Source organism: Musa acuminata, chromosome BXJ1-2 (assembly GCF_036884655.1).
Source record: "Musa acuminata AAA Group cultivar baxijiao chromosome BXJ1-2, Cavendish_Baxijiao_AAA, whole genome shotgun sequence".
NCBI lineage: Eukaryota > Viridiplantae > Streptophyta > Magnoliopsida > Zingiberales > Musaceae > Musa > Musa acuminata.
The window spans coordinates 27,034,081-27,060,494 of NC_088328.1; the positions used below are offsets into that span (position 1 = coordinate 27,034,081).

The following is a 26,414-nucleotide window of genomic DNA, read 5'->3' on the forward strand; positions in this document are numbered from 1 at the left end:
GAGTTAATGTGGAAGTAGGTCAGCAACCATGCCATTGTGATCGAGGCATATGCATCATTTGTGTGCTAGCTAAAGCTCGAGAGCTTGAAGCAAGTGTGTATCTTTGTCGAGTTCGCTCGCAACCTCTCTTTCCTCACCACCCATTACCCCTTCCCAATTTTACTATGCCATCGGATGAAGTGATCATTTGAAATTTAAGCACGATATCTATGCAAATGCCTCACATACCTCCTCTTCCTCCTTCGATATTAATATAGATATAAAGTGGCACCAAAGGAGGCATAGTAGTGTGGCATCGATGTAGATACCTCACCACTCTACCTCCTGTTCCTCTTCGTCATTAATATTTGGATCGACATCAATAAGGTTGACAATCGCGTCATTGTCGTCAACCATCGCTACAACAATCACCCGCAACGCTATCGTTCATTACCACCATTGAAATTATTTTTTTGCCCATCATTTTTATGTTATTCATGCATATATTTTCACGTGTTGTATCTTCCATCGCCAAAACCGATGATACTAGAGTAAATAAGATTAAATATTTTATTTTATAATTATAAAAATTTTAATATAATTTTTTAAATCTAAAAACTAAAATGCTAAAGAGGTCTTACTATACGAAGCAATTTGTAATTAATCCGTTCTCATTATTGAAACTATCTTTTTGCTTGCACTATCTTCCGTTCATAAAATTAGAAAAGTCAGAAGAAATGAGATTAAATATTTTATTTTTATAATTATAAAATTTTTAATATAATTTTTTTAATTAAAAAATCTAAATGTAATGAGGTCTACGTACAGGAGAGAATAATCTATAATTAGCATGGAGAATAATCTAAATGTAATGACGTCTACGTAAAGGCGTCTCTCTTATTGTCCTCCAAAGTGAAAGAAGAGACAAAAAGTGACCCTTGTGGGCACCACATTTCATAAGCAGCTGCCTAAATGCCACATTAGCGGAGACGTAACCGGGTAGTCGTTTCTCTGTTTCGGACAATACCGTCTTTAAGTATACTGCTTTCCCTCGTTCGTTGTCGTCGTCCTCGTCGCCCCTGCGCCGCCGTCTCACGTGATTCGGTCTTTCTCGCAGGAGTCGTCCGTCCATCGATCATCGATCAAGAAAAAAGATACAGATGGAGAACGTCTTGGGGCTTCTACGGGTGCGGGTGCTGAGGGGCGTCAACCTCGCCTCGAGGGACGCCGGGGGCAGCGACGCCTACGTCGTCCTCCGCATGGGCGATCAGGTGATCTCACCTCCCCCCATTACTTTCTCATCTTCTAATTCTTTGATTTGCCTGCCACCACGGTGTTTGATTTGGCTCTGACCATGACACTTTTGTTGGTGTGGAGAGGGTTTCGAATTTTAGATTCTTTCTCCTTTTGGGGGTCCGCTGGTTAAGGTTGGTCTTTGATTATAGAGCTGCTGATGGTTTTCCTCGAATACAAAACAGCAAGATCCGTCTTTGGTGATCTATGGGAAAATTTTCCGGCTATGGGCACGACACTCGGCGCTGACCTGTTTGTGTCGTCAAGGTTCCTTCACCTGAATCAGGTGTAGCTGGATTTTGCATGACTAAAGTCTATTAATCCTTTTTTCGGTAGCTTTCTTTTAGGGCTGAAGATTAATTGGTTAAGTCTACTATGATTTAACCATAAAACTTGAAGAAAGAAAAAGAAAGCTATGGATAACATTATAGAATGTCAGTTTAAGTATGGTATTAACAGTCTAAGAGAGGAGACAAGTTCTCAAGATCACTTTCTTCTTCTTCCTTGATTGTGGCTGGTCAACTTCATGTTTGATTAAGTAATTTAGGGCATCCAAAACCGAGTATGGGCTCAACTTGGCCTTTTGTATTCCCTCTTGTACACTTTCGAGCAGGATTTTACAGTCATCGATTCTCTGGACCTCTGAATCACGTAGCCGGAGGAACATTTATATGCGAACAGGTCGAAACATTATGAAAAGTTCATGTGGCATAAAAAAAATTTGGAGAAAGTTAACTGTGCAATCAGTGAGATGCAAAAGTTGACAAAAGGAAAGGTTCTTTTCATGAGTTTTTTTTTAAAAAAAATCATGGACAGGCTAATTTTACGTAGTTTGGAATGAGGTGAACTGATACCCATGTTCTCCCTACTGTGTTAGATGACATATTCAGACTAATCTGAAAAGGCAAGCGAGAGAGTGAAATGTACAAAACTTGGCTATTGCTCATGCAAGCCATGGTTTATGAAGTTAGCCATGTAAAGTTGTTCTCTATAACTTTGTCATATTTTATGGAAACTTATTGTGGATAATGGTGTTAGTACCACTTGATAAAGTTTTGAGGTAGCAACATCTTCAATTGACAGTAAAAAGCCATTTATCAATTTCTCTTTGCTTTAGTCGGTGTCGCATAATTGATTCATATGGAATATCTGATTTCATAAATCCAATATGTTGGTGCTCACTCCGTTTTGTATTATCTTTTATTTGAGTAGAAATTGAAGACCAGCGTAAAAAAGAATTGTCTAAATCCAGAGTGGAACGAAGACCTGACTCTTTGTGTCACAGATCCCATTCAACCACTTAAGCTTGTAAGCATCACTTCTCCGTTGATATGCTGCTATTCTATTATTTCTATATTTTGCTTTCTAGTGCTGAAGGGTTTGTTTGTGCAAGCCAAGCTTCTTGCTAGTTATTTTGTCAATATTGGATGAGCTGAAGTTACAGACAGCCATTATGCTGCGGGTATTAACTAAGCCATAATTATAATTTCATGGAGTGTTGAGGAAATGCTTAAAGAAGATCTGGTTCAAGCTTGAATCGAGTTTGGACTTGACCTCAGTTTAAATTAAGCACAAATATTTGTTAATAACAATTTGATGGTGTTAGGTTCCTGCTTAAATTTGGTCCAAATTATGCTTGACAAGACAACTATATGAATTTCAGATGGGCTGGGTATGAAGAGAAAGACAACTATATCGGCAATCAATATATATATATATATATATATATATATATATATATCATAAAATGGTAGGTATTGAAATTTATTGCGAATCATATGATAATCCTAGGTCATTCAAGCTCACCTCCTTTACATCTTTACTTTTAGCCAGTTATGTGGTTTTTGCATATAAAACTGCAAGACAAGTAGACAGTCTGAGTCTTGCAGACAGATCGAGGGTACACAAAGGCACTCAAAAAAAGAAAAAGTGTGAGGTAGATACTGAATGTCTTCGGTTCAATGATGGGGTATGAATGTGTAGAACTGTGAACTTACAAAATTTACAACCATAATTTTCTATCTTGTTTTCTCTTAATAATCTTGAAGGACTGTGAAAGAAAACCATGTTTTATCTTTAGGATTTTCATTTTTAGTTTCAAAAGAAAATTTTCAATTTTTAGTTTCGTTTTTAATATCATGAAAGATACAATTTTCATTCAAATTGACTAGTGAAAGCTACTAATCATGAGTTATCAAGTCCTACAACTAGTTCTTACTTTGTTGTTGATGTGGATTTACAGGAAGTTTATGACAAAGACACATTTACACCAGATGATATAATGGGTGATGCGGAGCTTGACATCCAGCCGTTCATGGATGCTGTCAAGATGGATTTGGCAGGTATTCCAAATGTCACCATAATCACAACGGTGAGACCAAGTAGGCAAAACTGCTTAGTCGACGATAGTCATATTTCTCGGAAAGATGGTTCGGTTGCCCAAGATGTTGTCCTTCGGCTCCGAAATGTGGAGAGTGGTGAAGTGGAACTGCAACTACTGTGGGTTAACATTTCACGTGCTCAAGACATCTAGCAAAGCATCGTCATAGATCTGCCCTCCCTCTTGAGGAGTCTTGGTGAATTTGTCTAGTGGTGGTGCTTCTGATCTCGCATAGTATGAGCTCAGATCTTGGTAAACAGTCTGTTGAATCGTAAGTTTGACAAAACAAAAACTCAACCATGTATCTATTTCGTAATGTTATGTACTTGTGTTTGTTGTTGGTGCTTTATGCATCACCAGGGCTCAGATCTTGGTCATGGGTACCTGTTAAAGCATAGATTTTGACAGGAATAAAAGGTTCCAACATCAATCTTATTCATCTTTACGACTTCATTTGTATATTGCTTGAACCTCCTGCTTGAGGAGGTTAGACCGAGATGTCTACATGCACTGACAGGGTAAACTCGGTACAGGTTACTCGAAGCACTTCGCTTCTGGTAGAGCTTCTCCTTCGAAGGCATCTTCCTCCCCGATCATGGCGTTGACACTCTCCCTGTTTCCCTCGTCGGAAATGTCAACCTTGGTCCACTGGTACAACTTATTTCCTTGCTCCAATTCCCCTACCTTCTCCGCGACTTCTTCTTCCACCTTGGACCGAACAGGTTCTTGAGTCGGTTCTTCAGCTTCAGCTGGCTTCTTCTGAGACGGCACAGGTGGAACAGCGTCCGCCTGCTTCACCTCACCCAACACCTTGCGGAAGTTTGGCAGGTTGACCATGGTCCAGTAGTATCGCTCGACATGAGGGAATTCTGCAGTGAAGCTCTTGGTCATGATACAGAGGAATCCAAGATACAAGTTGCACGCCATGATAATATCAGACAAGGTCACCGAATGACCGACAAGGTAAGTTTTCGATGCGAGATGGGTGTTCAGAGCACGCAGTGCCCTCTTCAACGCACGCACTGCAGCTTCCTCAGCCTAGGAAATGGCACTCCCTCTTTTAGTGGTATCCATATATGTACAAGATTCATGGGAGTATACATGATCATGTCACTGACCGCAGCAAAGTAAGGCTTAAGCCCATGTCTTGGATAGAACCACTGTGCGATATTAGGATCGATTTCCGTGGATGCAAAGTCAATCCATTGCTCGATCAGGGCCTGTTACCATGATATCAAGCATGTATACTGTCGTGAGTCCATGAGAAGCTTATGACCATAGTAAGCTGGAAACTTACATATTCGAAGAGTGAAGAGCCATAAAGAGGGTTGTCAGCCTTCAAGCGAGCAACTGGAAGACTGAGAAACATTAGCTTTTAAGCTCTTACAACTTGGCATTATGCATGCAGCCAATTCGTACCATAACGAGCTATTGCATTGCTCTCGAAGATGGGACCGTCAGGTGTCTCCAACAAAGGAACCTACAGTAACATAAACCAATTAAGATTACCGAAGACATCGAATGCAGTGACATATGGTTTCGGGCTATCGTCTCTAATTTTAAGGCGATTTGAAGTGTTTTGCTTCCCAATTCTCAACCTTGCCTATAGGGTTCATTTTAAGGAACTCAGGAGTGGTGTTGGATACACCCATTTGGAAGTTCTTGGCCATCTCGATCTCAACCCCACTGTACTCAGCTGCAATGAGTGCTTTGATCCCGTTCTTGTTCGTTCTCGTGGCATGCAACACCTGGGAATAAATGTATCGGTGATGGTAATTAGACCTGCCATATAATCAACCCCAATTCTCAACCTTGCCTATAGGGTTCATTTTAAGGAACTCAGGAGTGGTGTTGGATACACCCATTTGGAAGTTCTTGGCCATCTCGATCTCAACCCCACTGTACTCAGCTGCAATGAGTGCTTTGATCCCGTTCTTGTTCGTTCTCGTGGCATGCAACACCTGGGAATAAATGTATCGGTGATGGTAATTAGACCTGCCATATAATCATTGTTGATCCTGTGTTGAATCCTCGAGTGGACTCACCAGCGCCATGCAAGAAGAAGGCTCCGGACCTAAAACAAAAACCACATCAAAGAAGACATATATATATATATACACGAACCAAGAAGAGCAAAAAGAGAAGGAAGAAGAACCCGGAGAGTGCGAGAGGCCATTCCCTCCCGTACGCCCTTATATAGGAACGAGATGAACAGTAGGTCGCACCAAAGAAGAAAGGAAGCGGTGGCTACTGACAATGAAGCACCGGTGCTCACTATCCTGAGTGCCTACAGTCCACGGATAGCGGAGAAAACGACGTCCATGGGGTCAACCGAGTGGGAGAAGGAACACACAGTAGCTTCATCGTTCTCTGGAACTGTTGATGATAAGGGTTTTGCCGAGTGGGAGAAAGGAGGAGCAGATCGTGATGATGAGAAGCGCGAATGCTTGTGATCCATTATCTAACACCACCGAAATGGATGGATAGGAAGGTTGGATGGAGTCAAAATTAATGGATCCGTTCCATTAATTGTGTCACTCAGATCACTCATGTTCGTGTGGTGGGCGGCTCAACAGGGGAAAAATTAGGTGCATGTTTGATGGTGGTGTGGAGATCCGAGAGCTTCTCAATGGGGAAAGATTCACCTTGCCACTTTAAATTACAACTGGACATTACCACAGCTTATTGCTGATACTGTTGTCGTTTCCTAGTGCCATGTTTCGTGGGTGAGAAGGATAAACGCTTGGAAAGAACATGAATGAAACATGCTGGCATCCCTTCTTCTACTCCGGCCATCGATCATTGTAGCTGCGGTCCCTCGCCGGCGACAGAAACTCACAGCGGAGCGCCACCCACAACAAGGACTCTCGACATTAATCCATAGAACCCCTTCGATTAGATGTTTCCAAGATAGATTAGGTAGATAGATAGATAGACGGTTTGGCTCCAATCAACTCAAGCAAAACTCTACATTAATATGCATTTGCATTCCTCTGTACCCTCCGAATCAATGGGTTCTGTGAACTCACAAACAAGTTTTCCTAAAATGTTGATAAACAAAATAGCCTTCTTGTGGAACCACAAGCCACCAAAATAAGAAGGATGAAACTTGTTATTCACAATCTGCTTGACCAACATTCTTTCTCTATAATTTCTACAACAAAACCTGAAGCAGGCTACTACGAGAACGACGACAATGACAACAACCTCCTATTCCTTAAGGAGAGGGTAAGGAAACAGGTAGCAGTAGCATAATCATCACAATGACTCCTTTTCCCTAATCAAACCAACCAAAAGGGAGAAGAAGTAATACAAAGAATAACATGTTCAAAGAACTGGTACATGACACAATCTTGAGGATTCAGGAGAGTAAGTTGGAACCACTCTCGGCGTTGTTGCGAGCTTCATGTGGCCGATAGTGCTTCGTCATTTGAACATCACGCCCAAACTGTGTCCGGGCTTTGGCATATGGAGCTTCCCTCGCTACAAGAGAACAAGGCCGATAAGTTAAGACAAGGTTAGAACAGGACGTCATGTGACGTCTTCTCTTTCGGAATTTATCGATCCACAACATTTACCAGCTGCAATCTTCCGGGCACGAAGGATGTTCTCCCGTCTTTTCCACCAGATCAGCACACAGAGGACCACTAGCAGCAATGCAAACAGGGCACCAAAAGCAATGCCAATTTTCACGGCAACCGAGAGATGGGGACCACATGTAGGTAATCCAGGAATTCCGCATAGACCTGCATTACCTGTAAAACTGCACATTCCACAATAAGGATCCCGATAATGTGGAGCACACATTAATCAGATAACAATTAAGGGAATTCCATATCTCATCAATAAATAAATAGCCGAATGTGTCTCAGTGGCTATGTAGAGCTTGTGGCAGCATATCAGTGTCGGAAACCAAACTACTTGTTCAGTCACTAGCTGCATGAGGCTGATCATGAGTGTAGCTGCATTTAGAGATGATTGCATCAATGCAAAATGGGAAGAGCTGTTTTTGTTCATTGTTGCAAGTCCGGTGCTTATCAAGTGGTCCATGTCACCCCTAACTATGTCTAACCATCACTAGTATTGTAAGGGATTATTCCAACAGGAATCATGCATAGTTGATTGATTGATGTGAAACAAAAAGGAAGAGAGGAGAAGGTGAGAAAAGAAGCGAGACATGGAAAGACAAAAAAAGAACCCTCTCTATTTCAAGAGATATTAAGAGCTAATAGCTCGAAACATAAAGGTTTGATAAGGTTTCAAAAACTAGAATGCCTCACTAATCTTCCTTCCTTCCCCTTGTACAGATCCCTTGTATATTGAATCCCTCAATTACCGAATCAATGAGTCACAATTTACTAAGAGTCAAGCACAAATTACAATACATTTTAATTTCATGGTGCATTATTATAATTATCTCCTGGAATCATTTTCTTAAAATTTGATAGGATTGAGCTTAGAATTTATTGTCTTGGAACTTGGGAGTATTTAATGCTCACCATGCATCATTGACCCACTTAGAAGGGTGTCTCATAGGTCATAATCAGTGCTAATTGTGAAATAAATTGAACATATTGATCATTGGTAATTCATGCAAATTAAATTTGACAAGCGCACTCTTCATATTAAAAGGCAATGGATCAGAAAGATCACAGTTCTAGGCCGACCAATCAATTAGTTTCCTCCATTTACAAAAATGTCTTTTTCACCAATAATCTTTCTTTTTTTTCCAATCAATCAATATTAGAGACATATAAACTAGAAGATTTCCGATTCCAAACTCAAGTGAAGTTGAAAATCACTATCATTGACCACTTAAAGGTATCCACATTTTTAGTCAGCATTTAGTAATCTACTTAAAGTTGGTGAGATGAAGAAATAAGTTTCCAGCTTCAAAAGGCACTGCACTTGAGGCACCAGTAATCAAACTATTTACAGAGTGACAGCCCTCTGCATCAGAACTAGAGAATCTTAATCATGACTTAGATAAGCAAATACCAATAACTATTGTCTTAAGAGATTGTTCTTACTTGAAGCTAGCCCTGTGAAGTGGCCGTCCTCCAAGGTTTGCTGGAACTCTTCCAGATAATAGATTTCCATTAAGATTCCTGTAAGGAAATTAAGAAGCAACCTCAACATTAAATAATTTGCATAAAATTAAAAAAGATCTGATTGCAGTAGTCAATCCTACAGTATTTGCAATTTCATCAACCGGCCAAGGCTCTGAGGAATTGATCCATTGAGTTGGTTGTAGGAGAGGTCCCTACAAGGAAGTACATATAATTAGCAACTAATGCATTTCTTTGTTTGTGAACGATGGACTCCTGCACCAAAAACAAAAAGCATCTACTGTTTCTTTCCACATTCTAGCCGATGGACCTATAAAACTAGAGTCCTAACCTGGTCAAGATTTACTTAATGCAGAAAGGAACCAACCACATTTCCTACTTTGTCCTTTTATAACTTTAACTTCATAATTTTGGAATCTGTGTAAGATAGGAATCAGCAATTACATAGATAAGCATAAAAGAATCATGTTTCTGAATAAATAATGTTGCAGCTAATTGAATCAAATTATTGAACATAGCCATAGTAGACTTGACTCAACCTGATTGGATTAAGATGCTTGATGCAAATGTTTGGAAAGTAATAAACTCATCAAGTTAATTATTACTATCATATATCTCATGGAAATATCATCTTTGCTTACAGGGTAGGGTTGAATATGTTGACCTTCCCTAGAACTCATGTTGATGGAAACCTTGTGCATTTGTCATCCTTTTTTATACCTCACAGCTGAGATTTGGAGACAACATGACGTTTGCAAATGCAGATACAATTTCACTAAGAATACAGAATAGGAACGTAACTGAAATAATTACAATATAGGCACCTCTCAGGAAACAAAAGGCTTTCTGATGTGTAAAGGAGAAATCAGAACAATTTTCCATATTAAAAAAGGACAATTCGTTGTCTCAGTTAACATTCTTATATATGTCATCAAAATAGCTCTAATCAGAGAGAAGATCAGAAATGAAGCTTCATAGGGTAGACCAGTTTTGAGACAGCAATTGAATAACTAAAGCCAAGATGAAGATGCAATCATTGTGTAAACTGTCAAGATTAAACACGCATCAGCTTGTAAAATACTACTAGTTGAAATATTAGAAATCTGAGTTGACCATCCATCAAAGCCTTGCCAATTAGATCCAATAGTAGACTGGATGAACAAGGAAAGAACAAAACCCCAATGGGACAAAGCTTTCAGAATAAATACAAGATAGCATTACAAGGTTGCACCTTGTGTTGACGACAGAGAGCAGAAACAGATTAACTTACAAAATTTGCAATCCAGCAATTGTGCCAAGAGAGGATGGAATGCCCCCATATAGGCTGTTATCACTAAAGTTTCTTCAGAAAAATAAGGAAAAAAGAAAACATGTTAAGTGACTGGTTATTTTGGTAACCTTTCAAAAATAGTAACACAAATGCAGACACAAGTTAGTAAGATTGAATGAATTTAACATGAAAAGAACTGTTACACCAGATACTCCTATCCTGCAGTAAAATGAAACAAATACCATAACAATGATCGAGGAAAATCATAATATAAGTTACTCAGAAACAGAATAAAGAAAATAAAAGAAGCAAGACTTTGTACCATAAACAATGACCTACATGCTTTGCAAGTGCTGCAGCTTAGCAATGTCATTTGGCAAGAAACCTTTTAAACCCTGGTTGTCTAGACCTCTGCAAAATGGAAACATATGTAGTCAGTACTATATAAACTGTACAGAAGCTTCTCATTCAAAAGTTATGCACACATGCCAATGCATACTTAAAAGTTTGGTTGCCCAAGTTACCACAAACAAAAGATGAATAGAAGTCTTCTTAAATCATATTCTGAGCATGATTATTCAATGTCAACTCCAGTTGTCATTTAACAAGTGATTAAAGCATGTGCTAGAACCTCTATTTGGTAGTAAAATGGATACATCATATTAACTAAGAGATTCTACTTATCCAAGCAAAAAAGAGTTTTGGGTAATTATAAGTGCTGAATCTAACAGTTAAATATTTCAGAAGTATTAAGTTAAATTTCTGGAAACACTAAGTTTTATCAGTTGGGAGAGAGTCTAATAGCTTTTATTCTAAGCATAAAGCTGCATAAAAAAATAAAATTTAGATTGAGAAAGTACAGTCCATCTATAACCCATTTGACAATTTTGCGGTCAAAGTGGCAATCAACTCCACTCCAAGGATGTTGTTGAGGAACACATGGATCACCATTCCAACCAAAACGACGTGGAAGTCCCAGTGAGGTCTTCAAATTTTGCAAAGCTTTCACTGCAAAAGGCCATTTGGAGATGAACAGATACATTGTGAAAAACAGGTCTGCAGGTTCTGTACAAGTAACATGCTACCAACTATACACTTGTAGGTAGAGAAATTATTGAACAAGCTTCTAGAGGAGAGCACGAAAACAATTAAAGATGTGAAAGTAAAATTTTAGCCAAGTTGCATTCAATATAATTACAAAAATTATCAAATAGCTGAGGCCACTATGTTTGAAGTCATCTAGCATTCACTAAAGAGTCGTGCACCACAAGTCTACATTCTGCGCTTCGACTGTTTTGTTAGTTTTGGCACGCCGATCAAAATTCAACATGGCTATAACATTTGGTGAACAATTAAAATGTAACGGACAAAGTCACACCGAGAGATGGTTAAGGAAGCAAGTAATTGATAGCTTATTAAAAGAAAATGAAAATAGAATGTCAAACAAATATATTAATATGATAGTGAGGGACAAAACTCACAAAACAAGGATCAAGTTGGCTGAGAAATTCAGTCAGTTAGCAAGAGAAAAGAGAGGCCAGGACATATACCTTCCTTTGCTAAAGTTCTGGACTCTGCTACAATAACCTCAAATACCTCAATTGCGTTTATGATCGCATGACTTCCAGGTTTAGTTCGAAAAGTAATTGTTAGGGTCCTCCCACTTGCCTCAATAGTAGAATTCAGCACAAGGGCTGCATAACTTCCTCCTGTCTTTCGAATAATGTCAACATTTTCAAATGCAATATCACCATTTAGCAATATGTCGAAAACTCTTTGGCCTTCACCAGTTATTTTGGAATCAATTTCAGAAAGATGAAACCACACAGAATATTTTTTGTTTGGATCCACCTCCATTTGGAATGATAAATCAGGCTGGTCGTCATCGCCAACAATTGCTGACTGATAAAGATTCTCCGGGTAGAAGTTTGGCGATATCGATGTCTGGCTAATATTATGTTCAGTTGATGTAGGTTGACCAGAGTCCGGAAAAGATGAAACACCTAACCAGAATCTGTCCCCACCCCAGTGGTTGCCACCATAATCTTCATCAAACGCCGACTTTCCAGAACCGCATGTCATTCTTTTGGCTGTCCTAAGCACTGTTCCTTTACCCCAGAGTGGTCCAAAATAATATGCATTGTCATCAATTTGAAGGATTTCAATTGAAAGGATGGATGGATCGCCATGACCAGTGCTATGGAAACAAGTGGTGAAAGAGCTATCAGTAACAAATACATATGCCTCAACAAACGACTGCTCATCAATGTTGCTCCAACCAGACTTCAAAGAATATATTTGGGTTCCATCTATGGAGATATCAAAAGTAGGCTCACTGTCGAAACTGGGGTCTGCAATTAGCGCAAAAAACAGCCTTACTTGATAGTGTCCTCGAGGAACATTGTTGATTTTATAACAATTCTGCAGTCCATCAGACAGGGGGAAGTAGCGAAGTGTTTTCAGTGGAGGCTCGATGAAACTAGGGACTGTTGCATTTGCAAACTTTCCACTAGTATAACCGAAATCTCTATACCATAAGGTATTGGTAGGCTTAGTACTAATGTCGTCTCGAGCTCCGCAGCTAATGCGCATGGCATATGGTTCTGCTAAAAACAGGTCCATCAGAACGAAAACAATAAAGCATATGAGGCAGATTACACGAATAAACTTAATTACAATTGTCTCAATAATCTCTTGGACAAAATGCAACAATCGATAAGATCATCCTCTTGTAAACTAAACTCAGTCCAAAAGCAGCCAATCATTAATTGAGCATAAAGACGCCAACCCATTGTGTCATTCTGAGATCTAACATCACTGGAAATAAATCTAGTTTGACAAATGCAACTGGCAACAGGGCAACATAAAGATTAATTCTTTGGTCCATTCGAGTGACATGAGTAAGTGTTATGTGCAGAATAAGAGCCAAAATTGTTTCATACCTACAAAACAAATCTTTAAGGAAACATACCAAAGACTAGAATCAACATTTCAGGCAAGAATAAACAAACCCTAGAAAAGTGCCAAATGGTAAAAAAAGGAAAAAGAAAAAGGAGATGAAGGAAATCCAGTGACATAACTAGCAGGAGAACGTAGGGGAAAAGCGAGAGAAAGCAAGAACAAGAACAAGATAGATGCCTTGGAAGTCCAGATTGGGAAAGAAAGCTTCTTGATTTTGGCAAGTCCGAGGAAAAGAAAGGGAGGACCGTAGTCAAGAAGCGTACCCTTGTTCCGAGCAGCAGCTGGAATCCACAGGGAGATGGCTGATAGAATGATGCACCGGAGAAGGGGGCGACGAACTGCACATGGGAGCAGCATTCCGGCGGCTTCCCTTCTCTCCCCGCCCCTCCAGGAGCACACCCCTCCCCTTTCTCTTTCCATCACTGACACGAGCCTTAAATATTCTGGAGGCGTGGGGTTAGTTAAGCGATCAGTGCGGGACACACCAGCAACGGAGGGGCTACGGCGAGTGACTGCCGAGACATGGAACCCATTAAAGCCATGGAAAGCGAAGGGCTACGGTAATTACAGTGCAGCTCACGAGTGTGAGTTGGAGATTCTTTTGAGAGAAGTGGGGACGAGAGACGGAATACAAAATGAGGAGAACGGTGATGATGACGACGCGAGTGGTTTGTCCTCTTCTTTGGTTCTCGGCCGAGACCCAGCAGAGAGACAGACCACAAGAGAGAGCGAGAGAGAGGCTGATATGAATGTGGAGCTTTGGATTGGAGATCACGGGAGGCGAAGGTGTAATCGCGTAGAAATGATGCTACGGTGGTCTAAAAATATTATATTATATTTATATTATATATATATATATATATATATTATTCCTTTCATATTTACACTAATCAAGTGTTCAAATGTAGAAAATGTCTGTATGTTCATCCTATATGTGATTGGTATTAATTTAACTAAATTAATATATATTTTTTATAGTTAATTTTTATTTTCTCTACTTTAAAATTACTATAGGACCCTTTTTCTTTTCAACAAATATGTTCTTTATCTTATCATGTTATTTAGTATAATTGAGTGTGAATAAATCATACGAGACCATTTTTTTTATATATATTCTTCTTTTTTTTCGTTCGTTAGTCGTAGATAAATCGTCACTCACCCATCGTATTTTTACCTTTTTTTATTTTCAAGAAGGAAGAGAAGATAAAAATAGATGAGGAAGAGACAAATGAGCGATTGAATTGACCCGAATGATTCGAATCAATTTAGTGATTCAGCCAAAAAAAAAAAGATAAAATTAAAATTTATAAAAAAAAAACACCCCTTGATAATTTCTCAATAGAGTTGTGTAAGGATTTTTTAGGTAAACTATTCAAAAAAAAAACTAATAATAATATATGGAATATGTTATACCAATCACATGATCAAGCGTAGATCCCAAATCATTTATATCAGCATCAATCAGTCCCTCTTTTAAATCGAACTCGAGTTGATCCGTGCTCGATTGGCGATCGAGTTGATCCGTCATGAGGCAAATCAACTGAAAATTATTCTGATGATGGATCCATGAGTAGGTCAAGTGGCAAATCATAGACGCGTAGAGGGACCGACAAGAAGAAAAGAAAGGATACTAAAGTGGTTTTGTAATCCAATGTATTAAAGTGTGTATCACTAGTCCAACGAGAAGTAATGTCATGAAATTATTTTTGTAAAAAATAATTGACATAAAATTTACATGGTTCGATATTTATTATCTAATCAAATAACAATAATAAAATTCTCTAATTTCCAATAAATTTCTTTTCATACCTGAATTAATTAACCTCAAATTGATGGTATTCTTTCTTCGAGCTATCTGAATCCTATCAGGTCTTCAAAAATACTGACCAACTCTAACACTAGTATATTTATTTAACATCAAGGAAGAATATTTACATGATTTATTGCTAAGATCTTTGTGGATGCTACAGGCAGCATACACTTATTGCTTGATCAACAACCCAAAACAAAAAAACAACACAATACAGCTATTATAAATAGCTACAAAAGCTTAGATCATCACACACACTCTCAAGAAGATTAGCATGATATTTTGTCAAGAATAAAAATAAAAATGGGTAAAAAGGAAGAAGAGAAGACAATGCCACAGGATAGATTACTTCGGTGGTGGTGGTATGTAGCATGAATGAACTGTTTTGGGTCTCATGTAACATTCATCCTGTATAGACAAGCACCTCACTTTCTCCATCCTCGTCTGCGAGCTCTGTTCTTGTCCATTTTGTGCGAACAGTGATAACTATGAGGGCGCAGGTCTGAGAGAAGAGGCCACAAATCAGACCCATCCATAGCCCCTGCAATAGATAGAAAGCCATCGTCGATACTTGTTGTGTTTGGTTACCATGTTGTTTTGCAGGAGAGGAGAGGAGATGCTCACCTTAGCTTGGAAACCCAATTTGTAGCCGAAAAGAAGTGCCAATGGCATGCCGATCACATAAAATGCCACTAGATTAGTCAGTGCCGCCAGGTGCTGCCAGCCGCAGCCTCTGGAGACTCCTGCAAATCCCATCGATCACATAAGTTCTTGGATAAGTACTAGATTTGCCATCTAAATGTTTTAGTACCTGATAGGACTCCCTGAGCTGAGTCCAGGAGAATGGATACTGTGAGCAGGGGAGTCATGTAGGCAAATGCCTTTATGATCTCCTGGCTGTTGCTGAAAAAGCTTGCCCATAGATCATGGCCAAAAGCCAGCAGAAGAACCACCGTCACCTCGAGAAACACAGCCAGCTTCAGTGTCATTGACACCGCATTCTTGGCCTTCTCTACGTTTCGAGCACCGATCTCATTCGACACGCGTGTGCTGCGCAGCAGATTCACAGTTCAATTTACAGACTTCGAATGGGAATTTTAGAGACTATGGCTCCGAAATGAGAAGCGAAAAAGGGTATGCGATTCACCTCACAGCCGCACTGAATCCATATGTGACATTGAACGCAATTGCTTCTGTGTTCACGCTGGAAAAGCGGAGAGCTTAGACATATTTTGATCCAACTGCGAACGATAACAGGGGGTTTAAAGAGGTGATGAAATCATACCACATCGCGACCAGCGAGGTACTCAGTTCCGAGTTCTGTAGGAGCCCTGCGAGCAAGACCAAGATCTCGAACGCCCAGTACTCGAGGCTGAAACAACGGAGGAGATCACACAAAGAAAAAGGATTATGCACGGATGACTCTCCTCGGCCCAAAGAGTTGGAAGTCACCGAGTACTAACCACACCATCACAGCCGAGGGAATAGCCAACTTCATGCAGGGAATTATATGGTGAAAGGCTTCTGCAGAAAACCCTTCCCAAGTGTGTCTGAACTTTTTGGAGCAGCTCACGTAGATTGCCAACATTATAAAGGATATCCACAGTGATATGGAAGCAGAGAGCGACGTGCCCACAAACCCAAGGCCGAAGACATGGACTGTAGCGTATGTCAACCCGACATGGACGAAGAGTGGAACCACTGAGCACACGACCAGAGGGATCACCACCGTCTGCGTCTGCAGAAACCTCAACATGCACTGCAGGGAGCCGAATGCAAAGACGCCCGGAATGAGATACTTGAGATAAAGAGCCGCCATTTTCGACACCTCGGGCTCTTGGTGCAGCCAGATCAATACGGGTTCTGAGTAGTACCACAGCAGGGAGACGAAGATGGAGAAGAAGGTGGATATGATGATGGATGATTGCAAGTATAGCCCGAGCATTCGGTACAGCTTTGCGCCGTATCCTTGACCGCAGAGCGTCTCGAGAGCCCCACTCAAGCCAGTCTGAGAGAGCAAGTGGCATTAGGGCGAGCACAAGAGGCATCTTTAGTTGAGGCCAAACGTTGCTGCATGGATAGGAGTGCGGTGACGTACCATGAGGGCTAACCCAGAGACAGTACCCCAGGAGTTGCCGAGAGTGGAGCCGGCGAGCTCGACGTCGCCGAGATGGCCGGCGAACATGACGGAGATGAGGGTGATGGCGTAGTAGGACACGTTGGTGAGGATCATGGGGAAGGCGAAGAAGAGCTGAGCCCTGGCCTCAGACACGTCGATGAGCCGCGTCCACCATGCCCGTCCCTTCTCCTTGCCACGCAGCAAGGGAAGCATTGAAGCCATGGCTCCAAGTGAGAAGACTGCAGCGCTGGAGACGAGGCCATGAAGAAGAAGACTTATAGGTCAGGAATCGAATAATCCGATATTTTCTTGGTAATTCTTGGGGATTTTTCGTGGTTTCGATGGCACCACGTGATTTGCTCGACACTGGTGATAAAGTGGAGGAGAAGACGGTCGAGAATGGCATCGGCCCTGTCGATCCCAACGTCTAGTCCGACCACGTGCGGTGCATGGGCGAGCTACTGCGCGAGGGATTCACCTCTCCAGCCATGAACGACCTCCCACTGTTCCTAAGTAATGCCTCACTTTATATCTTTATCTCTCTGCACGACTCATCTGACCGATGGGTCGCCGCTTCCCTACCACTGCATTGATTGCACTGAGCTGCAATCTCTCTCTCTCTCTCTCTCTCTGACAATTTTTTTGACTGTTGGTTTCTTTGTCATCCGGAGCCATGTGAAAAGGCATGGGAGAGAGATTGATGTAGTTGTCCTCCAGATGTGAGAAGAGGCTCGCTCACAAAGGGTCCTTCAACCAGTCCAACTTAATAATGATCTCAAGAAAGTTTTGACGCATCCAACTGGTGCTACTGATACTGACGAGGGAATGCGGGATTCAAAATACAAAACATTAGAAATATCCTACCTACGTCACTCCCACACAAACAAAACTTTGACCTGTGGGATTCAGATTAACGCCATCTCATCCATACCAAGAGTTCATTAAGCAACATGAATCCTGACAACACCCATTTCATGCGGAGTCTGGTAGGTGGTGGCTAAAAGTGAGAGTGACCACCTTTATCTCATGTCAAAGCCCCTCTCATATGCATCTATCGCAATTATTTGGCCAACTCTCCCTCTTTCACTCCTTTTATCTCTTCAAAACCCCCCAAATCTCAATTGTCCACTGTTATATGTTATCAATGCATGATTTAGCCGTGAGAATCTGAGAGAGAAGAATTGATCGGACTTTATAATTGGACTAAATATGGTCTAAGTCCTGCCTGATCTATTGACATCGCTATATAGGATGAGATCCCAAAAAAAATCTTCCACTAATCGGGAATATTTGATCAAGGCACCTAAAGAACACACAAATAAGTCTAACCATGAGCAGATGGAATGATTGGCTCACCATACCGCATGTTAATTATTGATGTCGTAGATGCCCTTTCAAGAATACTCCCTTCACTTTATATCACCTGCCAAGATGTGATCTCCTCAATGCTCAAGTCATTTCAAAATCTTATGCAATAGTCCAAAATAAAATTTTTGATCATGAACAGAACATAAGAAGCTCTATAAATATTTATTTATAGAGGAATGATAAAAAATATTCTAAAGAATATTTTCCTCTCCAACTTTAGGTATAACATGGATAATGATATGGACCAGTGGGAACTATTCACCGTATCAGTAACGCTATCGATAATATAAGAAAAATGATTTGCCTAATATAGGAATGCATGAAATTGCGGCAAAAGTTGAGTGTGGTCAGCACAAACATCCGACATATGTCTAAAAGCTCATCTAATTAGAATTCATATGAACTGTATGAATGTAAATATTCTTCTCTCCTAAGTACCAAAGAGAACATTATATCATAGATAGAAGCAACTTTACATTGTATATCTTCCAAAACCATCATCCTCGTCCTTCTCATTCACATCTTGCTAGGTAGCTTCTCCTTAATAACGTGTGTTAGATCCTCAAGCCCTGAATGCTTCTTGGCAAGGAATTTGGAGAAACGAGATCCTTTGCCTTCCTGGTCATTCTTCTCTGAGATGGACTGCTTTGATTGGGACGGGGGAGGTGCCAATGCCCAAACAGAGGACAGGAGATCATTCGGTTCGTCCAGGACTTTTAGCATCGACCAGTCGTGTTCATCTGTGCACAAACATTTCTGTTTATGAAGTGTTTCTGAAGCCACAAGCACTAAACATAAAGAAGATTTGCTAAACAGCTCTTAGACCAAGTAAGAGGTTTAATCGATAAGCCACCTGAGAACCTGAATATGGGCAACAAAGCCGCACACGGAATGCTAAAATTCAAATGTGGTATGGTTCTCCCACCCCCATGCTTGGCGTTGCTGCAAAAAGGAGAACAAGTTGGTGAGTACAAAACTGTCTTGGATATTGTTTCCTCATACACACTTCACAACCCACTATTACCGGGGAAGAGGCACCAAGAACTGGTCAACAGTGGCTTATGTTCATGCAGCATACCTCGCAGTGTAACTAGGTTTAAGAAGAATCAGCACTCTAGGGATAACTGACCATCAAAGATTTTCTCAAATTTCCTCCATACCCTTGTTGAGTTCATGTTTCGAGTAGTAGTAAAAAAGATTCTCACTAGAACTGTGATAGCAAAGAAGGTAAATATGGCAGATACACAACTGTGGATAACAAGATTTCATAAAGATGCAATTTGAGCACTCATCAGTCCAGCAAAACATTAATATATTTTTGCACTCACTCTTCCAGGTCGTGTTTCTTGTGCAAAGAAGTCTTAGTGTAGCTGAGAAGACAAAGTACCTTGTTATTAGACCAATCATATGGCCATCTGAATCAACCACAGCACCACCACTAGCTCCTGGATGGACTGCAGCGGTTGTTTGAAGCATCACAGGTACACTTCTTTTCTCAGTTTCCACTACGCCAGATTTTTCAATGTGGAGAGGCTCTGGAACTCTAACAACATGTGATACAATTCCAGTGGAAACTGATGGCCAGATGCCTGCAAAAAGAAAAAGGACAAATAGACAATAAAAGTTATTGATGCCGCAGAAGAATAAAGCGTACCACAAAAATCTAACCAATATGTTCAAAGAAAACATAGGCGATCTAATTGCTTCTCACCGGATCGAGGTCCAAGAAGACCATGCCCAATAACATGCACAGGTAGACCAATAGATGGGCAATGAAATTCAGGATTGATGGGACAAAGTTGACATGGAACATGATCAAGCTGCAACAGCGCAACATCGATTGGTCCATTTGAGACATAAACCACACTAGCATCACACCAAAACTGGCGTTCCATGTTGTCCAGACGAACCGAGATTTTCCTATAGTTTTTGTGGCTTCGATTGAGCAGTGAAGCATCATGGGCAATATCCCCATAGGCACTAGAGCTTCCCGATGCTGACAAAAAAAATCTCTGCCTCTTGTCTTCACTTCTTTTTTCCTCTTGCTCAGAGAAACTAACACTCAATTCAACAGAAAATCTAGTGCTTTTCTTTACAAGATTCACTAATGATTTTCTGCCAAATCTCCATGGTTCCAAAAGGTGAGCATTTGTTAGTATGAGACCCTTTTGGTTGAGTACAATTCCAGAAGCCCAAGTCCCATCACCTACTGTAACAAGAGCAACAGAAGACATAGCTTTTCTGAGTGAAGGGACGAGGTTAGGAAAATCAGAACCTTCAGGTAAACATCTGATGGGCCCCCTGGAATTAGCAAGGTTCAGAAGTACCCTCCTTTCTTTGTTGATGTACCTGCCTGCCACTTCTTGTTGGACATTTTGAGGTTCGTTCTGCAGCCCATTTCCCCAGGCAGTTGCTATTGCATTCCATGTAATTACAAGCTGTACCCAGAAACACGATTTGCAAAATTCTCCAAGGACCATTGAAGTGAAATATTTTAAAAACCTTTTACCTGAATTTCTGCATTGCTGCTTTTTTGTCTCAATGGACTTGTCAGCATGCCAACAAGACATGCATGTCTATCGAAAACAGGACCACCTTCCATTCCTGATTCAGCAGATGTCAAACTTGACTATTATAGTGTTTCCATATAAAGTACATCAACAAGAAGTCCTCATTACTATGCAAAGTAGACATAAATATATATTCCCATTAACATACCAGGAAGACAACGAATATCAGCAAGTAGTAATGAGTTTTTAACAGAACCAGCAGAACAACAGTTTGCCACAACTCCAGAAGATATGCTGATTAAAAAAGAAGAATCTATTTGAAAATTCAATCAGCAATAAGAGACTGGACAGAAAGCAGCAAATTTGTTATTTATTCAGGTCTATCTCATCATAATCGATTATATTCTTTGTTTTTTCTCTACGTATGTCACAAAATAAGCTTCCTAGGTTGTGTTGATAATCACTCAATAACCCACACAGACAACTCATATTGATGCCATCCTGTCCTGTGATATCATCTCTTTTAAATATCATATAATATTTCCAACAAAATGGATTTTCCAAGAACTAGCAATATTATAGGCATCATATTGGTTACTGCCTACACGGTTATTTTCCCAGGGGAAAGTTGATAAGTGAAGTTTTATAAATCACTGGAAACAACTAATTGATAGAATTTTGATTTGCTACCAAGGGAAAGTGAAAATCAGTTATTCTGTTAAATTGCATAACACCATTACCTGTTGAGAAAGTGCGACGGTGACAGGATTCCAAAAGGAGAACCCATAACTAAAAGCAGATCTCCTCTTTGTTGAACTTCAGAAATATCTACATGCAGCATGTTCTGAAAACCATTAGAAATAGTTATGCTCAGGAGTATTTTTACCTGATTGTATTGGCAATCCAGAACTAGAAAATGCTGAAGTCAAGAAGATTCATTTTTCTTCACTATGAAATTTAACAAGTTGTTAAACATTAAAGGATTGGCAGCAAAAAAGGTCTACCTTGAGTTCTACTTTTGGAATTCCAAGAATCGCAATTCTTGTGGCTGACTCGATCATCTGCGAGAGAGTACTTAAACTATCAGATGAATATTTAGTCTAAGACTCAAGAAAAATCTGATGTATTTTTCAACCTAGCAAAGATCATTGCCATCCATTTGGAGTTGAATAAAAAAATCATTTTTTCTAGGAACAGAAACAAAATTTTCAAGCAGGAAACAAACACCAGCTTCATGCCTTAGAAATACATGAAAGAAATGATTAACTCCAAACTCATTTTAGGGAAAGAGAAATGGCTTATTGAATCTACTATTTTCATTTCAGATGCAAGCTGAAGATTTTGTTTCTAGATTGATAAGTAACAACATCAATAGCATTAATAACAACAAATAACAACATTCATCCATAATGTCGCAACTATCCAGTGTCGGCCACAAAAAATCTTTTTCCATCACTGAGCTCTGTACTAATATCTATGCAGTCACTAACAAAATCTGCAAGATTTTTCAATAGCAAAATGTACTCAGTTACATTAAATTGTAGCAAATTACATTACACAAAGGAATGATACTTAACCTATGTAAACTTAAAGGATTATTTTATAATGAACCCCAGAATATTATTACAACACATCAAATAAGGAATTGAAAGATGTTATTAGACACTGATCTACAATGGATCATATAAGATGAGATACCTCCCCTTTTCCCTCCCTCAAAATAGTAGAAATTTGCTTGTGTTGAAATAAAACCACTTAGTTATATGATGTGACTGTTAGAGAATACCAGCATGTGGTGTCAACAGATTACTTTTAGTGTTATTATAAATTAGATATTTTTTGTTCAATCTTGATTGTCAACAATTCTGTCTTGTCTAGGAAATTATTATTTTCAGTCAGATTGTTTCATAAAAGGTCTACAGTGCCATATGAATGCTACTGCAGTTGACAATTTACCTACAGACACATTTTAACCATAGTCCTTTAGACATTGCTTTGTAATGTTACAACTTTATTTGTATAAAAACTGACTACAAGGAGGCTCTGAGTTATCAAGTTGCATATTACAACTACTCGAAATGACTTGCCTACTTTTGATATGGGGCCAATCTCAAGTACGATTTCAAGAGAATGTGCCAAATTATATACGTGCAGTAGGAGTTTTACATAGGACCAAGAGAAGTATGAGGACATGCAATCTAGTTCTTTCTTATGTGCTCTTCTATTTCTAAATCATACACAAGCTAACATGTAGGATTGATAATGAAATAGTCCAGAGCCAGGCTATCCAAGTTTGGACTCAGCCCATTACAGTTTGAAGGTCATCCAGAACTGGATCTAGCCTGGTTCCACAATAGCCCAGATTCGCTTATAATGGCTATCCTCCAAGGACATTGTCAGTAAAACTTGGAGCTGTAATCCATTGAGTCACAAATTTATGCAATCTTGATCTGGCCATGACATGTAGTTAAAGGCACTTTCTTTTATGATGTTATTTATAAGTTTTCTGAAGGTACATTTCAAAAAGTTTAGTGCGTAAATTTGAAGTTTCATGACTTCCTAAAAATCAGATACTTTTAAGAGGGCCTTCGAGAAACTCTTAAGAGATGGACCCATTAAAATTGGCATGGCCACCATATATGCCAATTTATACATCCTCATCAATGCTTGGCACATAGAACTCACACCTTCCAATCTATCAAGGAATCCTTATGAAGTTACAATTGGTAATGACAACCAATGAAAATTTTACCTATGTGATGGAATGCCTTTGTCTTACCTAAGGTAGTATATGCAGAAAACTCACTATAATGAAATTCATCAAAACTAATTGTAATAATTCATCAAAATTCATTAAAATGAAATTCATTTAGCCAGGTTCACCCAGATTGAGTTAGCTTGTTCCTTCATTGACAGTGATCTTTTACATGCAAAGTTGCAACTTTTATAACCATCAAATGAATAGATTTGTAGGTGTGAGATCTTCTCTCATATTTTGAAGCACGAATTTAAGTTAAATACTTCAACTAAGACATGAAATTTCAAGCTTAAAAGAAACAAATAACTTGTTAATAAACCACATTTACCCCTGCCTGAGTGTCACCTTCCCTAGCCGCCAAGGACCAACCCACTTCCCATGAAGAACTTTCTTGCAAGCCACTGTCACCTCCAAGCAATGATAGAAGAGCAACAGAAGATGCAGTAACATCGACCTGGTGCAAATTGGAAAATTCTGAAATGAGAAAGCTGTATGGAACTTGTACAGACTATGTAGAATTCTGTGAACAAGAAAGCACTTAAGCCAAAAGAAACATCAATGATGACATAGCTTCAAACTGTGATTTTCACTAGCAAAAGGTTGATATGACAGCATGCAAGAATATCTCAATAGGAGTTTTAGACTAAATATGATCATGATATTAGCTTGCGTATATGTCGAGATATATTGCAGTACAGTCAAAATATTGTTGATAATACAACAAAGTGATTGTTCAAAATGTCAAGAAGGTAAGCAACGGTGATTGAGACAGACGCTACTTTGGAGTATTGAGGATAATATACATTTTCCAAGCAAACACTCAACGATACAGGGGATGACAGAATATCTTTGATGTTCAGGGAATAAGCTGCTTGTTTAGTTCTTGACTTCTCTCGAGTTTCCAACTCATAAAATGAAGCTACCTTCTGAGGCTTTTTATATACTTGAGCTAGGATGAGGCACAAATAAATTCAATGGAATAGAATCCATCAAACGAAAAATATAATACCTGGAGAAGCAAAGCCACATTCTTACTCTTTTGAGCACATCAAACAAGTGTCAGTCGAGAAGGCATAAAGTTCGACCTTTGATTTTAGTAATGAGGAACTACTGTCCTCCACAAGGGTTTCTGGCCTTAGCATGTATCTAGTCCAACAGGGTTCAAGATCAAGATACAGAGGATCACCTTCAATGAGTTTATGTTACGGACCTTAATGTTATAGTCCTTTATTTCATATCCGCACCAGAACATAAGCTATTTTGTCTCAATATATTGCGGCTGATATATAGAAAAGTGTATTTGTAATCAACTATTTTCTTTATCAAACATGAAAAGCATGAGATACCAGTCCCATGAAAATAAAATCTCACATGAAAATTACATTGAGTAAACCTATACAAAACATGAAGAGGCACCTCAGAACATCAAATTTATCACTATCTGTATGTGCCATGAAACACTAACAGCAGAAAAAAGGTCTACCAATGCCATAAGTTTACAGTTACTCCAGCGAGGAATGGTAGCAGCCCCATTGCTGCTTGTTCCCTCCTCCTTGCCCTGCAAAGCAGAAGCCATTATCAAAGTCTACAATATTACAAAATTTGTATTATCTTCAAGAAGAAATACAAGAAGCAGATTTTCTGCTGCTGTTCCTCTACCAACTCATGCAACCAATTCAACGTTCCATAAATGGTTCGTCGACCTGCATACCTCTATGAGAACATCAATACGAGCAGCTGGAATCAATTTTGGTGAAAATTCCTGAAAACGAAAAAAAGACAGTTTTGTGAATATTGCTGAAAAAAGATAACCACTGATTTGAACAAATTAAAATAGAAAAACAAAGAGACCAAAAGACAAGAGAATCGACTCCTTTCTGGAAATAAAAGAAGGTTCCTAAGCAGTAACCTGGGCGGTCTTGTTTCTGTATTCCGCAGTCAGAAAGGGCTCCACCACCGAAGCAGGGGTGACGACGAGATCGCCAGAGTGACGATGAATGCCACACACATGATCGAAGATGGGTGGCCGATCGTTAAGGCAACCGTCAGGAAACAAAATCCCCGAGGCTGAAAGGGTTGTGCTCCCGGTCCTGAATTCCAATCATCGGCGATCATCAATCTTAAAATAACTCAAAATAACACAATAGAATGCCAAATTAAGGCATTCGGGTCCAATAAATATCCCAGAAGACGAAAATGAAAGCTTCAAAAGTATGATTAACTGATGGAGGTGGAAAGCGTGGTTGCGCATCTTGAGGCCCTTGGGGTCCTGAAGGATGAACGAAAGGAAGTCGACGAAGTCAGATTACAGAGTTCACGGGATTGACGACGGAGTAAAGAGGAAGAAGAAGAAGAAGAAGAAAGAGAGAAGGAGGAGCTACTCACGGGGCCTTGCGAACGGACCAAGACCGAGAAGTTGCGGGCGAATTGGGCGACGTCCGGCAACGACTCCATCGACTCCGTACGAACCGAGGATCGAGCCGCGAAGAGCGAGGTGAATCGGTGAGACGCACAAGTCTTAAATGGGGGATCCGCTCATTATGGGCCGAGATGGCGGATGATGTCCCAACAAGGCCCGTTTGGCTCAAGGTCTGCATCACGATTCGCGCCAGCGATGAGAGCCACCCAAGAAGATCTCTAACATCTTGGAGAAACTCGTATGAGTTCATAGAAGCTGGGTGAGACGTAATCAGTGTTGTCCTTTACACATTGTATCAAATACAATATATCATACAATATAACCTTTTTAAGAGGTTTCAAAGAAAAAGATATGTGCAAAAATACTCACGAAAAATACGAGACACGTTCGGCATGAAAGAAATCTGCTGGATGAGAGACTGTTTGGAGGCCGTAACTCTCGTAGCATCAGCTGAGAAGCTTAAAAGGAAAAGTAAAGA

At 39.8% G+C, this 26,414-nt stretch overlaps 5 protein-coding genes across 15 annotated transcripts; 1 reads left to right on the plus strand and 4 right to left on the minus strand.

Annotated features, from left to right (window-relative positions):
- The first annotated feature begins 1,022 nt into the window (after window positions 1-1,022).
- Window positions 1,023-4,091, plus strand: LOC103975604 (protein C2-DOMAIN ABA-RELATED 4). Its single transcript, XM_009390613.2, has 3 exons — window positions 1,023-1,250; window positions 2,485-2,580; window positions 3,515-4,091. Exons 1-3 carry the CDS (start codon window positions 1,140-1,142, stop codon window positions 3,803-3,805), a joined length of 498 nt encoding a protein of 165 aa, XP_009388888.2. The 5' UTR covers window positions 1,023-1,139; the 3' UTR covers window positions 3,806-4,091.
- On the minus strand, window positions 4,052-6,277 carry LOC135606285 (elongation factor 1-gamma 2-like). 5 transcript variants are annotated; one of them, XM_065097322.1, is made up of 7 exons: window positions 5,878-6,277; window positions 5,698-5,726; window positions 5,251-5,613; window positions 5,072-5,132; window positions 4,950-5,002; window positions 4,771-4,872; window positions 4,052-4,690 (listed from the first exon to the last, which is right to left on the minus strand). In XM_065097322.1, the coding sequence occupies exons 3-7, from the start codon at window positions 5,320-5,322 to the stop codon at window positions 4,187-4,189; spliced, it is 792 nt and encodes a 263-aa protein (XP_064953394.1). In that variant the 5' UTR covers window positions 5,323-5,613; window positions 5,698-5,726; window positions 5,878-6,277; the 3' UTR covers window positions 4,052-4,186. The 5 variants fall into 5 exon arrangements, with proteins under 5 accessions (XP_064953394.1, XP_064953391.1, XP_064953384.1 ...); XM_065097319.1 differs by having other exon boundaries at window positions 5,808-6,277; XM_065097312.1 differs by having other exon boundaries at window positions 5,251-5,726.
- Window positions 6,278-6,705: 428 nt separating this feature from the next.
- On the minus strand, window positions 6,706-13,628 carry LOC135606280 (receptor-like protein 4). Of its 3 annotated transcripts, XM_065097275.1 has the most exons (9): window positions 13,216-13,387; window positions 11,542-12,594; window positions 10,852-10,999; window positions 10,331-10,402; window positions 9,992-10,063; window positions 8,844-8,915; window positions 8,683-8,760; window positions 7,231-7,415; window positions 6,706-7,135 (listed from the first exon to the last, which is right to left on the minus strand). In XM_065097275.1, exons 1-9 carry the CDS (start codon window positions 13,370-13,372, stop codon window positions 7,014-7,016), a joined length of 1,959 nt encoding a protein of 652 aa, XP_064953347.1. In that variant the 5' UTR covers window positions 13,373-13,387; the 3' UTR covers window positions 6,706-7,013. The 3 variants fall into 3 exon arrangements, 2 of the variants coding, with proteins under 2 accessions (XP_064953347.1, XP_064953353.1); XM_065097281.1 differs by lacking the exon at window positions 9,992-10,063; XR_010484748.1 differs by lacking the exons at window positions 6,706-7,135; window positions 7,231-7,415 and adding an exon at window positions 9,053-9,138 and having other exon boundaries at window positions 8,703-8,760; window positions 13,216-13,628.
- A 1,332-nt stretch (window positions 13,629-14,960) lies between these two features.
- LOC135606301 (protein DETOXIFICATION 18-like) lies at window positions 14,961-17,145 on the minus strand. Its single transcript, XM_065097346.1, has 7 exons — window positions 16,861-17,145; window positions 16,226-16,770; window positions 16,048-16,134; window positions 15,910-15,966; window positions 15,574-15,812; window positions 15,387-15,505; window positions 14,961-15,303 (listed from the first exon to the last, which is right to left on the minus strand). Exons 1-7 carry the CDS (start codon window positions 17,101-17,103, stop codon window positions 15,166-15,168), a joined length of 1,428 nt encoding a protein of 475 aa, XP_064953418.1. The 5' UTR covers window positions 17,104-17,145; the 3' UTR covers window positions 14,961-15,165.
- Window positions 17,146-18,135: 990 nt separating this feature from the next.
- On the minus strand, window positions 18,136-26,393 carry LOC135606303 (glyoxysomal processing protease, glyoxysomal-like). 5 transcript variants are annotated; one of them, XM_065097366.1, is made up of 15 exons: window positions 26,306-26,386; window positions 25,903-26,217; window positions 25,427-25,607; window positions 25,229-25,279; window positions 25,001-25,075; window positions 23,846-23,971; window positions 21,764-21,820; window positions 21,500-21,603; window positions 20,968-21,053; window positions 20,759-20,853; window positions 19,961-20,687; window positions 19,637-19,838; window positions 19,103-19,191; window positions 18,726-18,989; window positions 18,136-18,304 (listed from the first exon to the last, which is right to left on the minus strand). In XM_065097366.1, the coding sequence occupies exons 2-14, from the start codon at window positions 26,184-26,186 to the stop codon at window positions 18,766-18,768; spliced, it is 2,301 nt and encodes a 766-aa protein (XP_064953438.1). In that variant the 5' UTR covers window positions 26,187-26,217; window positions 26,306-26,386; the 3' UTR covers window positions 18,136-18,304; window positions 18,726-18,765. The 5 variants fall into 5 exon arrangements, with proteins under 5 accessions (XP_064953438.1, XP_064953434.1, XP_064953442.1 ...); XM_065097362.1 differs by lacking the exon at window positions 18,136-18,304 and having other exon boundaries at window positions 18,618-18,989; window positions 26,306-26,393; XM_065097370.1 differs by lacking the exon at window positions 18,136-18,304 and having other exon boundaries at window positions 18,618-18,989; window positions 23,852-23,971.
- Between the last annotated feature and the right edge of the window lie 21 nt (window positions 26,394-26,414).